At 38.1% G+C, this 15,000-nt stretch overlaps 1 protein-coding gene across 2 annotated transcripts in view; it reads left to right on the top strand.

Moving 5' to 3' along the window:
• The window catches only part of LOC106878261 (GTP cyclohydrolase 1-like), a 113,747-nt gene that overhangs the window by 76,911 nt on the left and 21,836 nt on the right, over positions 1–15,000 (top strand). The window contains exon 5 of one of the 2 annotated variants that reach the window (XM_089348967.1): positions 12,453–13,397. The exons of the other annotated variant lie outside the window; for it this stretch is intronic. Within the exon in view, the coding sequence (XP_089205093.1) occupies positions 12,453–12,607 (155 nt within the window). The 3' untranslated portion in view covers positions 12,608–13,397. Of the gene's footprint in view, positions 1–12,452; positions 13,398–15,000 lie in introns of those variants that run through there. 2 annotated transcript variants of the gene reach the window in all.

A 15,000-nucleotide genomic window follows, 5' to 3' on the forward strand; every position in this document is an offset into this window, starting at 1 on the left:
TATACATACATATATACGACGGGCTTCTTTCAGGTTCCGTCTACCAAATCCACTCACAAGGCTTTGGTCGGCCCGAGATTCAACATGTTGAATAAAGTCATAATTAACTGATCATCCTGTATTTTCTTTTTCCCACACCCAGGAACCTTCTATCTATCTATCTATCTATCTATCTATCTATCTATCTATCTATCTATCTATCTATCTATCTACTTGTCTGTCTGTCTGCTTGTCTGTCTGTCTGCTTGTCTGTCTGTCTGCTTGTCTGTCTGTCTGCTTGTCTGTCTGTCTGTACAAACATATAAACACAGGCACGCATACAAATAGATGTGTTTATATATATATATATATATATATATATATATATATATATATATATATATATATATATATATATATATATATATATATATATATATATATATATATATATATATATATAAATTGTAAATGCAAAAAATAACAACAAAAACACAAAGGATTATGCGGTACACGTGTTTCAAGCTTTATATCAGTGTAAAATTGACAATACAAAGCTATCTATCAGTTTTTTTTGTTGTTATTTTTTGCATTTACAATTTATTCTTTCACCTCAACCACAAGCTGGCATACACAGGTGCTTACAATTGTCAAGTATTGCCTCTAACTTTTACTTTACCTATATATATATATATATATACCGATGGGCTTGGTAAAAATTATTAATTATTAATTGTTGATTTATTAATGAATTAATAAATTGATAATCCTTTACCCTTTTAATTTGTATATATATATATATATATATATATATATATATATACCGATGGGCTTGGTAAAAATTATTAATTATTAATTGTTGATTTATTAATGAATTAATAAATTGATAATCCTTTACCCTTTTAATTTGTATATATATATATATATATATATATATATATATATATATATATATATTGGAAGGTTTGGAGGTGATGTACAGAAATTATATAGAAAAAAATTTTAAGGTACTCAGAAATCTGGATGTTTGTACATTTACAGACTTTTATTAATGTCACATGTTTTATAAATTAAATAAAGCGCTTTTCACCTAATCGTGTAGGATTTTCAAATTGTTTTCAAACAAAAAGATAATCCTACACGATTAGGTGAAAAGCGGTTTATTTAATTTATAAAACATGTGACATTAATAAAAGTCTGTAAATGTACAAACATCCAGATTTCTGAGTACCTTAATTTTTTCTATATATATATATATACACGTATGTACATATAGAAACGTATATACATTCATACATGCATACATATATACATAGTCGCATACACATACGCGTACCGACACTTCTGTATATAGATATCTATGCATGTGCATGTCCAAAATACTTTTTATCATTGCATACAGTTAAGTATGAGTTAAGACACGGATATAACATATATATATATATATATATATATATATATATATATATATATATATATATATATATATGTATGTGTGTGTGTGTGTGTGTATGTGTGCGTATGTGTGTATTCATATATATATGTATGTATATGTATGTATATGTATGTATATATGTATATGTATATATATATGTATATGTGTATATACATATATATATGTATATATGTATATATATATTCTTTTCTTTCTTTTATTCTTTTACTTGTTTCAGTCAATTTTGATTGCAGCCATGCTGGAGCACCGCCTTTAGTCGAATCAAATCGTCCTCAGGACTTATTCTTTGTAATCCTAGTACTTATTCCACCGGTCACTTTTGCCGAACCTCTAAGTTACGGGGACCTAAACACACCAGCATCGGTTGTCAAGCGATGTTGGGGGAACAAACACAGATACACAACATACACACATACACACACACACACACACACACACACACACACACACACACACATATATAAACAATATATGAGTATATGCATATATATGTACATGTATGTATATACGTTCATCTACATGTACATATAGATACATAACTGGGTACATGACGTGGCAAAAGAACAAGGACAAAATGGTAAACAAGGTGCAACAAACAAGCAGGCCACATAGAAACATCCCCTTCATCAGCTGCCACCATTAAAACTCCGGCGTTTCGAAACGACGGGCTTCTTTCAGTTTCCGTCTACCAAATCCACTCACATGGCTTTGGTCGGCCCGAGGCTATAGTAGAAGACACTTGCCCAAGATGCCACGCAGTGGGACTGAACCCGGAACCATGTGGTTGGTAAGCAAGCTACTTCCCACACAGCGACTCCTGCATATATATGTATATATATATATATCTATATATATATATGTATATGTATATATATATGTATATATATATGTATTCATAAGTAATTGTATATATATACGTGTGTGTAGATATATATACATATTTATATGTCTATGTATCTGCGTGTATGTACATGTGTATATATCTATCTGTGGGGATATTTCTGTACGTACATATGTATGTATGCATGTATGTATGATGTATGTATGTATGTATGTATCTATCTATCTATCTATCTATCTATCTATCTATCTATCTATCTATCTATCTATCTATATCCGGCAGTCAATTTCCAGTAAAAAGAAGTCCTATCACTGGGTCCTAGTAATTATATAACCCGTAATAACTTCAACAGTATCACAGTTGCCTGTGAACAGCATGTCTCAGCTGCTGATTTTTTCCCCCTTTCGGTAATAATAGAATGAAGAACTTCTAGATACGGTTCATTTCATGTTGATCTTTAGTATAAATGTTTCTATAGTAACGAAATTCCATCAGGTAGGCATCAGCGTGAGAGCTTATTCCATCATGAATATTGCTTTTCTTTTCGGGTCGATAGCAGCAGATGATATGCTGCTAACGTTCTCTCTTGCTTTGGAGTCAGTTTCCATCGTCCGCCTGTCTTGTGTCAACTTCAGTGACTAGGATTGAACAGTATTTTGATAGTTTTTTCGTTTTCTTTTCTTCCGTTTAGCTTTTTTTCTTTATACTTTCATTTTCATTGGAAAATAAATTTGTTTGCGTTGTGTCCGTCAACGAAAAGAATAATTTGTTTATTGAATGCTAGATAAATTGCTATGTTACAATGTCATTTATATGAATGTAGAAAACGAATGTAATTTTTCGAGAAATTTTGTCAATTTCTGGTTTGTTATTATTTGATATAATGGAGGGAATTTTAATAAAGAAACATTCTGGTGCTTTTAAAATACTATACCAAACTAGTGTGCTAACTCACTGGAATTGTTAAAAACTTATGAAAATGACCAGCAGTCTTGTGTGGGATGTTATTGTATAAAAATTCATTTAGAATAAAAACGATGTGACGGATGTGTCCCAACAATTTTACTGTTTACATGGATTATTAGTTCTTTTGCTAGATTCTTTGTAAACATTTTAACTTTTGTAAGTCGTGGCAGTTGAAAAAAAATGTTCAGTGGTTCACATTGCCTTTTAAGATAAAACGAAGCAGTAAATGTTATCTGTCCTGGGAAAATATATTTCATACAGCTTTAAAGATATGTTTTTAGAAGATACCCTACTTTCTCAGTAGAAACCATTTCATAAACTCATTTCTTTGACACTTCCTCCCCCCATCTCTTTCTATTTGTCTTCCTGCCTTTGTCCTCACTCTTCTTAACTCTTTTCCCTAACTACACCAATTCTGGTGTAAAATTCTCATTAACATACTATATAGTTATGTTTACAAGATACACACGTATATGGCAGAAAATAAATGCACAAACTGATACAACTTAATCTTGAAAAATGTCAGAAGTTAATGCATTTTAATATGCAAAACAACCAGTTGTTTTCACAGATAAACGATTATAAACAAAGTGTTGGATATTACGTATATATATACACTGTATTAACTGCTGTCATCAGGATATAGGCGGCCGACTGGCAGAATCGTTAAAGAAGCGGAAAAAATATTTTTAGGCTCGATAAAATGAAGTACCAGTGAAATACTAAGGTCGACGATAGCATCACCCCTTTAAAATTGCTGGCCTTGTGCCAAAATCAGAAATCATACTTTATCAAAATATCGCATAAGGTGGCGAAATGACAGAATCGCTTGAGTGTCGGAAGGAATACTTAATGGTATTTATTCCAGTTCTCTGCCTGTCGTCTGTGATTCTGTGTTCAAATCTCACTGAGTTCAACTTTGTCTTTCAACGTTTCGGAGTTGATAAATAAAATACCAGTCTAGGTTGGTGGTTTTACAGAATTATATATTTCTTCATCAAGGCCCAGAACCTCTATGCTCGCATCTTCGACGACGGTGCAGACAGAAATCGAGCTCGTGGGCGAAGAAGAAATCGATAATATCAAGGAGTGGATGAGGTAGACTCTGGCAAAGTGTACGGTGGTTGTGTATTATTTGTTTAGCATCGGAGAAACACAATTATGTTCATTGTATATTGCTAATATCCCCTCCCACCGAGAAAGGATTTGTTTTGCACTTCTTTTTTTTATACCACACACGATATTTATTAAAATTTAAAGAAATAGTCTTCTAAAATGCAGAAGTCATCCTGATGCTAGGGCATCAAATTTATTTTTTCAGTGTGCTAGTTTACATATCTGAATATTCAGTTCATATATTTGTAGTAACTACTTGGAGTACTTAGATATTCATGTTAATATGGTAAAATTGGGTTTCATATGAAATACATAGACTTTCACATGGTATTTTCAGTTGAAACTCATGAAGTTAACTCCCGTCCTAGTTGAGATAACATTATACTCTCTTGTCAATGTTTGTCACTCTTCAATGGAGAATCCTCGCTGCAGCTAAGTTGCAATTTACTGTGAAATTTTTTCCTGACTAGCAAACATACTTAAAGTGGCAACCTATTTTAAATTACTTCGTATCCTCAGAAGATCAGGAAAACGGAGATTGCGCACGCGTTTGTTTATTTGTTTGTTTGTTTGTGTGTGTGTGTGTGTGTGTGTGTGTGTGTGTGTGTGTGTGTGTGTGTTTGTGTGTGTGTGTGTGTGTGTTTATATTTGTATCTATGTATGTCTGTATTTCTGTATAAAATTTATATGTATGTGTAAATATGTGCATTTATATATATCTATATAAAGGTATTTATGTGTATATACGTATATACATATACATACATATATAAATATGTATATATATATATATATATATATATATATATATATATATATATATATATATATATATATATATATATATATATATATATATATATATATATATATGTATGTATGTATGTATGTATGTATGTATGTATGTATGTATATATATATATATATATATATATATATATATATATATATATATATATATATATCGTTCAAAGCGACAAAAAAAAATGAAAAATAATCGGTACAGCCTCTTTAATACCGTGTGCTTATCGGAATTGATTTGATAATATTTATCGAGAAAAAAAAAAAATAAACAACATCAAATAATGATATTTTTTGTGTGTCACGAAGAAACTATCCTACTATTGCCATTATAAGGAGGAATATTGACTGTCAACCGATTACTTTTTAGAGAATATAAAAACTATTGATTTTGTTGTGTGTACTTCATTATTACTCAGCCGGGAAGCAAATTTGTGTGGTCAACGGATATAGGAAATGAAAGAGAAAAAAAATGTGTACCGAATGCAACAATGATTGCAAATTGTCGCAATTTAGGAAAGAAAGATAAAATAAAATAGACCAAAATACAGATATTTCAATGTGCATAAATAGCAATTTGTGCCTTTTACTGCATAAGAAATAAATAGTCATAGATTGAAATAAAAAGAATTCCATGAAAAGTAATAGGTTATTTTATGCAGTAGATGGTAGGTTGACTAAATGTGGCACCTAGCATTCAGAAATATAGTTGGAGTTGTACGAGAAATATATTGATCAACATTTTCAGGTCGACAAGATGTAGTCTATGAGTGAAACATTGATCTTTTGCACTTTATAAGATCAAGTTATGCACTCAAGTTATATGCGTTAATGTATGTACATACATATACATACGTACGTACATACATACATACATACATACATACATATATACATATATACGAACCCTCCACACTTGCACCTTCTCATACAGACACCCACGCCCAAACATTGAAAACCTTGTGAGGGCGTAACCTGATAATTGTTGTTTACGGGGTGAGGTGGGTGGACGTATTGATCATAGTTAAGTTCACATACACATAAATATACATACACATACACATACACACACAAACCCATATATATGTACGTATGTGTGTGTGTCTCTCTCTATATATATACATACATATAGGCATACACGCATGCATACATCTAAATGTATGTATATATACAGACACACATAAACACACGCGCGCATACACACACACACACACACACACACACACACCCGTACCTAACACTCACAATCCCACACATACACGCACATCCACACACATACACACACACGCACACACTCACATACACGCACACACGCACACACACTTCTCACCAACACTACACACTCACACAGACACGCATACAATCACACACACATGGGCATAAACAACACACGCACATACAATAGCAAACGCACGCACACACACGTACACAGCAACGCACATATACACAATATACACATACACACAAACATACACGCACGCACAAAAACATACACATACACACAATAACACTATCCGTATCACGTCCTCACTTTGTTGTTTTTTTGTTATTGTTTTTTGTGTCTTTTTAACTATATATATATATATATATATATATATATATATATATATATATATATATATATATATATGTACGTATGTATGTATGTGTATGTGTATATATATAAACAATTGCAGTGTAGATGTGTATATATATGTGCATGTGTGTGTGTGTGTGTGTGTGTGTGTGTGTGAGAGAGAGAGTGTGTGTGTGCACTCGTATGTCTGTCTATGCATATAAGTGTGTGCGTACAATGTGTGCACCCGTGCGTTTGTATTTAACTTAGAGACTTGGACATAGTTAGCTTGCGCAAGTGCAGTCAGTCGTTACCTCTGCATGCCGGATGCCAATAAGTTTCAAGGGTCATCAGGAGAGAATGTATACTGTTTCCGGGCTTCCACCTCGACGATTTTATAGCGCACTCCCCCACGCGCCTAACTGATGTAAGGCTCCACCTACTGGTTCGACTGACTATTATTCGACCGAAAACTCATTTTAGGATCATCACCTTACCAGCCAGGTTCTATCATTCCTTTTCAGATAGTTTCAATGGCTAGCTCTCTCACCCGTCACCTGATTCTCTTTCAAGATGGCTTTTGCATGCCGATGTTTGACGGCAATAGCTAATGGTTAATAACGTTACCTGGTGAAACAAATAGAGTATTATTTAAATGATATTTGTCTCACCATACCCCACTAAAATTAGAAGTTGTTTTCCGAAACATATTTATGTGTCGCTGAATTGTCTGGTATTTGTTACAAGCGTTGCTTTAAGAATTGCTGGAGTACTACTGGGTAATTTGCTTTTCTCATTTGTTTCGACTTCGGTTTTGAATAAATTTGGGTCAACCGAGAGAAACAGCTGCGTCTTGTGTGTTCGATTATTGTAAGGGCTGCATGGTTCGGTGCTCCAACCGTGAGTGATTTTTTTTTCACCTCGATACTAACATCATTTTGACCACGGCGATATATTTTCTACATTACACAAATGATTCAGTGTTCACAATGGCGCTGGAGATGTTTCCGTGTTTTCATTCGAATCCGGATAGATTTGTTGAACTATTACTTTTTAATTAGCCTCAACGGTGTATAAATTCTTATATTTTGTTTTGTATAGAGACAGCTCAGATATATAACATTTAGAGTTTTATCCCTTCTTTGTATATTATTATAATAACAACACCCTCAACCTAGATGCATTCATCTCCAAACACTGCGCCCGGAGAAACATTTATATTATATTTAAGACTTTTTATATCTTTATAGGTCTTTTCTGTTCTCTGATTTTAAGTTGCATAATTAATGTAAATCTGTGAGAGCGGTGACCTCTAAAATAAACTTTTACTATGCTTAGAGAATATATGTATGTATGCATGTATGTATGTATGTATGCATGCATGCATGTATGTATGTATATATGTATGTATGTATGTATGTATGCATGCAGGCATGTATGTATGTATGTATGTATGTATGTATGTATATATAAAGGATAAGAGCAGAAACATTTCCGCTGTTCAGTATTTGCATGTTGGAAAAAAAATCTTTCTACTTGTTCTACAAAAGATCTTAACGCTTCAAAAAAAACCCCCAAAAACTTATGTTTGTTTACACATGACGTAATTGTATTCGTATATATGTATATCTATCTATCTATCTATCTATCTATCTATCTATCTATCTATCTATATATATATATATATATATATATATATACTTATATATATATCTGTCTGTCTGCCTGCCTGCCTATCTATCTATCTATCTATCTATCTATCTATCTATCTATCTATCTTTCGCAAGAGTCTGGATCTCGAAGTAAAGACAGTATTCATAGACCCGGAGGGTAGATTGGTTGTTCTGGATGTCGATGGCAGCGATGGGTGTGCTTTTCGACTCATATCAGTATACGCACCACCTTTAACAGGTAGGCCGGATTTCTTTCGACGTCTAGAAGTATTCCTAGGAACGTCTCGTCCTTTACTTTTAGTGGGGGATTGGAATGCTACCTTGGACACGCATCTAGACTATGTGGGCAGAGATAGGAATAGACGGGGATGCAAATGCCTCAAAGACCTGCTCAGACGCTTTCAACTGTCTGACAGGTACCGACTCGATTACCCGAATGCGCCAATGTGGACATGGACAAACCGCATCGGGTCGTCGAGATCGTATCTAGATAGAATACTGTGTAGGAGAGTAGATAGAGATAGCATAGGGTGTCCACAATTTCACATAGTCAGCTACACGGATCACAAACTTGTGACGTGTACGCTAGACTTAGATAAGACACATAGGCAGGGCTCCGGTTACTGGAAACTAAACGCGTCTTTCCCGTCGAGACCAGTTTTCAGAGACCGGATTAGCACGTTAGTAAAGAGGGCTTTGACAGGAGCCATCATCAATAACAAATGGTGGTTTGCCCTCAAGAGAGCAATAAAAGCAGAAGCGGTTAGGTATAGCAAAGCACTAGCCATAGACAGAAACAGAGTAGAGGGTGAACTAGTTAAGAAGCTAGAAGAGGCAATTAGAAGTGGCATCGCATCCGACGTTTTGGCGGCGAGGTTGGCCCTTGACCAACACTTCAACGCCAAACACGAAGGGTGCGTTGTCAGGGCTAGGATGCGTGCTCTAAGAAACGAAGGTGTTGGAGCCGCACGAGAGGCCCGGGTGGCAGAGGCGCAACAGGGCAACAAAGCCACCATTCGGTCTCTGGTGGACGAACAGGGGCGCGAACTGCTCGAGCCAAGCAAAATGTGTGAGGCCTTTCAGCGGCACTTTGCTCGACTGTTTGGGACGAATGGCGAGCGAGAACGCAGGGTGGACTTCAGTGCCTACCTGCACAGCTTGCCACGACTCTCGGCAAGAGAAGCGGAGTGCTGCGAAGGTGCCATCACGGCGGCGGAAGTGAGGGACGCGATGGCGGGATGCTCGAGGGACAAATCTCCGGGTTTGGATGGTCTGCCCTACGAGCTTTACAACTGTAAGCCAGACTTGTTTGGAGACGTCTTGGTGGCGGTGTACTGCAACTGGCAGCAAAACGGGAGCATTCCCGGTTTTGTGAGTCGAGGAGCCGTAACGCTGCTGAAGAAAGATCCAAACAAGGGGGACGTCATAGATAACTTTAGGCCCATCACTCTGCTCAATGCAGACTTGAAAATTTTGGCCAAGGTGTTAGCCAAGCGGTTGGCGCTTGTCATCGAGAAACTGATCGGCAAGGCGCAAACGTGCGCGGTGCCGGGCAGGAGCATCCATGACAACCTCCATCTGATGCGCTACATCATAGAGAGGGTAGTTAAGGAACCTGGCATGGGTGGGGCCCTGATCAATTTAGATCAATCGAAAGCTTTCGATAGGGTAGACCACCAATACTTGGAGGCTGTCCTCATAGCAGCCGGCTTCGGTCCCATTTTCCGCGGCTGGATGGCTGCCTTGTACAGAGGCATCCGTTCGGTAGTTCGCGTCAATGGGCATCTATCAAGACCCTTCGACATTGCACGTTCGGTCCGTCAGGGATGCCCCCTCTCGTCGCTTCTGTACGTGTTGACTCTCGAGCCACTACTGCGGAAGCTGGCGACGCTGAGGGGCATCCCGCGAGAGTTGGGATGCGGGACGAGCGTGTCGGCATACGCGGACGACGTCACCGTCATAGTGTCTAGCCAAAAGCACATCGAGCTTGTCGGCGAGACACTGAGAGACTACGAAGCGGTAACGGGAGCGAAAATCAACCGGGATAAGTCAGTGGGCTTGCGGCTCGGCACCTGGAGAAGCAACCCCATGCCGTCAAGTAGCGCTTCCGTCGTGGGACGTTGGACTGACGGTCCGGTTGAGATGCTCGGGGTCTGGTTTGGTCCAGACCTCCAAACGGAGAAGAACTGGGACGAGATAACGAGAAGGGTGGCCACTCTAGCCCGGCAATGGGCCGAGAGGAAGCTTTCCCTGAAAGGTCGGGCGGAGGTGGCGAACACGTACATCGCGTCCGTCATCTACTACCGCCTGACCGTCGTTCCTTGTCCCGACCCTACCATCACCAAACTGGAGCGCATCCTCTTCCGCTTCTTGTGGAAAGGAAGCGTTCCGATGGTTAGGCGATCCGTTTGCTGCCAACACCCGTTAAAAGGAGGACTGGGCATGCCGTGGTTGATGATGCGCAGACACGCGCTGAGACTGCGACATCTCCGGCTCTACGTAGACAGCGGTGAACAGGTGTGGTCACCGTTTGTGCGGCGCGCTTTCCCGCAGCTCGTCTCCATGACCGAACTGCAGTCGTGGATCAAGAAGAGGCCGAGGAAGGGCGAATGGCACCGCGAGTGTCGCGCTGCTCTTCGGCAACTCCAACAACCCGGGTCAACCTTGAGCGACTGCATCACAACTAACGCATTCTATAGTGGATTAGTGGAGGGAAGGTACGACGACGATCTCGGGGCGAACCTGGGCGTCGACGAGGAATACCTGACCCGCCTGTTTAAGACGACCTTCGGGCCGGGACCTATGGACAACTTCCAGAGATCCCTGGCCTGGCAGTGCTATCGAGAAGCACTACCCGTTCGGGATAAGCTCTACAGGCATGGCTCGAGAAACACGGGGCCGACCTGTCCGAGATGCCGGCAGAGCGACGAAACCGTTCTGCACGCACTCGTACAGTGTCCCACCATTTCCGAGCTGTGGGCTTACGTCGAACAACTGCTATCGCGTGTGGGACGAGTCGGTCTATCAGCCGAGTCTATCGTGAATATTGTCGCGCCTCCTTCCTTTAAACGGGAAGGAAGAGCTATTTTCATCGTACTTGTGGCTATGGCGAAAGAATGTGTATGGTGGACGCGTCTGAAAGGTCTAGAGACAAAGACTTTCCTCTCTGGGCAATCTCTCATCAACTTCTTCAAGTATCACCTGAAGAGGAAGTTGAGAGTAGAAAGGGAAGTCTTGTCTAGTGAATGCTTCAAAAAAAGATGGGTGAATGTAGCAAGGATGGCACGTGTGAACGACGGAGCCATCTTGAGCATAACCCTATGAACAAGAAAAAATAAAAATAAAACAAAAAGGCAAAAGAGAGTCACTTACTGTTATAGTTTCTTCAATGAGAATATTGACCAAGGTTACCGTGGTCTTTTCCGTGGGCTTTTCCTTCCACGGCTAAACCTAAACTGTCCTCCCCTCTTTTTACACGAGAACATTACTGTGTGATACACGATCCCTATTGATCGGCCTTTCCTTTTCTTTTTTTTTCGATCCCTTTTGATCGAACTGCCCCTTTTTCCCTTCCTACGATCCCTTTTGATCGACACCACCAATTTTTTTTTTTTTTTTTTTTTTTTTTGTTTTCCTTCCTTCCCCCTCCCAAAAAGAAAAGCTCTACATTGTATTTGTCCCATCTTCGTTGAGCCCTGTGTGGCTAATAAAAGAAATGTATCTATCTATCTATCTATCTATCTATCTATCTATCTATCTATCTATCTATATATATATATATATACTTATATATATATCTGTCTGCCTGCCTGCCTGCCTATCTATCTATCTATCTATCTATCTATCTATCTATCTATCTATCTATCTATCTATCTATCTATCTATCTATCTATCTATCTATATATATATATATATATATATATATATATATATATACATATATATATATATATATATACACAGACATGACAGAAGTAAATAAACACCCCCTAAAACATCGTTTTATGTTTATTCTAACTTGAAAAGGTTTATATTTTTTTGTTAATTGATATTTTTATGTTTCAGGTTCTATATGTGACTGTTTAATCATACCACATACAAAAGAAGCCTTAGAACTGTCTGAATTTCAAATAGGCTGTATTGTGGGTCATTCTGAATGTGGACAGTTCGTTAAATCGCAGAAAATCTGGGGATCCCGCTTTCTACAGTTAATAGAGTGATGGTGCAAATTACCAGAGAGGGGAAAGCGATCACATCACCTCTCCTAGATCAACCAAGGTCCTCTGACAGGACCCTTCTCCTTGTTAAGAGAAGTGTGGCGGATAATCCTCGTTGCAAGGCCTCTGACATAGCAGAACAAATTGATGTCATTCCCAGAACAGCTGTCAGTTATTTCCACAAACTTGGCTACTATGGCAGAGCAGCAAGAAGGAAGCCACTTCTTCGACCAGCCAACATCAAGCGGAGAAAAGATTAAGCCAGTGAGATGATGGAGAGGCCACTAGCATTTTGGGACACTGTGATATTCTTTGATGAGTCCAGGTTTACTGTATTTCCTGACTGTGGTCGAGTGTGGGACTGGAGACTCTGTGATCAAGAATTTGATGTGAAAAGATTGCAGCCAACAATGAAACACGACAGTTATTCTGTGATGGTCTAGGGAGCAATTTGGAGCAATGGTCAATTAGAAAGAATTTGGAAAACATCTAGTCATTAAGATATCTGACGAAAGGTCAGCTATTCAAATGGCTTCACAAAACACACCTTTAACACACCACCACCTCCCACCTCCACTCCAATCAAGTATCTTGTGTTGACCATTCACTACTTTTACTCCCACACTGATTACCAAACCCCAACCCCACTCTAAACACACCCAAATCCCATATATAGAATCACAAAGCCCCAAATCCTCAGATCTGTTTGGCAATGAATGCGAGAAAGTTCTCCAAAAGAGTTAACAAAGAATTTTTAAAAAAATCTCCACACCCAAGTTAACAAAGAACCTATTAGATCTATGAACTGAAATTTATTAAAAAATTAAAAAATAATAAATTAAACTGATTAGAACTACCAATAAAGATATTCTTTTTCTTTTTCAAATATATATATATATAAAGAAAATGAGATGAATTCATATTTGAGGGTCCGTTGAAAACAAGGTGTTACTCAGGCACTCAACTATGTGTTCAGTGCAAGTTAGAGCAGAAACAGCTGTAAGCAGATGAAGTTCATAAGATGATCATTTATTCTTTTGTCATCTCATTTTCTTATTACTGCTCTGTGCTCGACTAACACTATGTTCTGAAGCATATGTATATTGAGTTCTATGCCGATATATATATATATATATATATATAAGGTTTGATCAATAAGTATCCGGACTGTTGACGAAGCTCAAGCATGCAGTAACGAAGCTTAAGAATGCAGGGTGAAGCCGTTTGACAAAGATTGACCTTGAAATCTGCTGTGCATACACACTAAGTTTTGACGTTCTAGTTCACTTATGCTGTTTACAGCAGTGAGTGGAAGGAAGGTGTGTAGGGTGCGATCGTCGCATTGACCATGACAAAGTTGTCACGGCGATACATGCTCAGAGGCCTACACAAAGTTGCAGAAAGTGTATGGCGAAGAGTAAATGAGCTACACACAATTGTACAAGTGGTTGAGACGTTTCCAAGATGACCAAAAAATGTCGATATTGACGAACATTCTAGGGGACCTGCAGCCGGCAGAACTGAGAAAAACATCGCAGATGTGCGTGCTGCTGTGAGGGGAAATCGTCCAATCAACATCCGTGAGTTATCAGAGGATGTGCAGATTAAATACAGTTCGGTTAAGTCCATTATCAATGAAGATTTGGGTATGAGACGCGTGTCTGCCAAATTTGTGCCAAAACTATTTTCAGATGACCCAGAAGACACTCGAGTTTCAGTTGCACAAGATCACCTTGCTTGTGTCGAGAACGATGAACATTTTTTGAAGACTTTGCATAGGCCTCTGAGCAGGTGTCGTCAAGCTTTTGGCAAAATTTGATGCAGATTCTCTACTCAACTTTCTCTATCATGGTCAATGTGATGATCATACGCTAAACACCTTCCTTCCAAGCACTGCCGTAAACAACGAAAGTGAGTTAGAACGTTAAAACTTAGTGCGCATGCACAGCAGAGTTTAAGGTCAATCTATGCCAAGCACCTTCTCTCTGCGTGCTTTAGCATCGTTACTATAGCAACAGTCCGGATACTTATTGATCAGACCATCAGATCACGTATATATATATATAAAAGATAATAAGAGTGAAAAAACTACAGAAAGCTTGTGTTACTTGGTTAAAGTATATATTTAAATTATGTCAGAAAAATGTTAGAAAAATGTTATAAAATCTTTTTGGTATATAAACATTGTATTTTGAGAAATTGATGGGTCGCAGTTTTAGATCCCCCGGGTTTGGTGTATGTATGTATGTCTTTGGTGATTTTTTGATGGTTTCATTTATGATCTGGCTTTTGTGTATTTTTGGCAGACCATAGAAAAGGCTGGGCTTGCATTTGAAGTTTGTTAGAAAATCAATCTCCTTGGTTGTCAGTTCATTTCCATGTGTTTTAATTAGTGA

Source organism: Octopus bimaculoides, chromosome 3 (assembly GCF_046866305.1).
Source record: "Octopus bimaculoides isolate indiv1 chromosome 3, ASM4686630v1, whole genome shotgun sequence".
NCBI classification, from domain to species: Eukaryota; Metazoa; Mollusca; class Cephalopoda; order Octopoda; family Octopodidae; genus Octopus; species Octopus bimaculoides.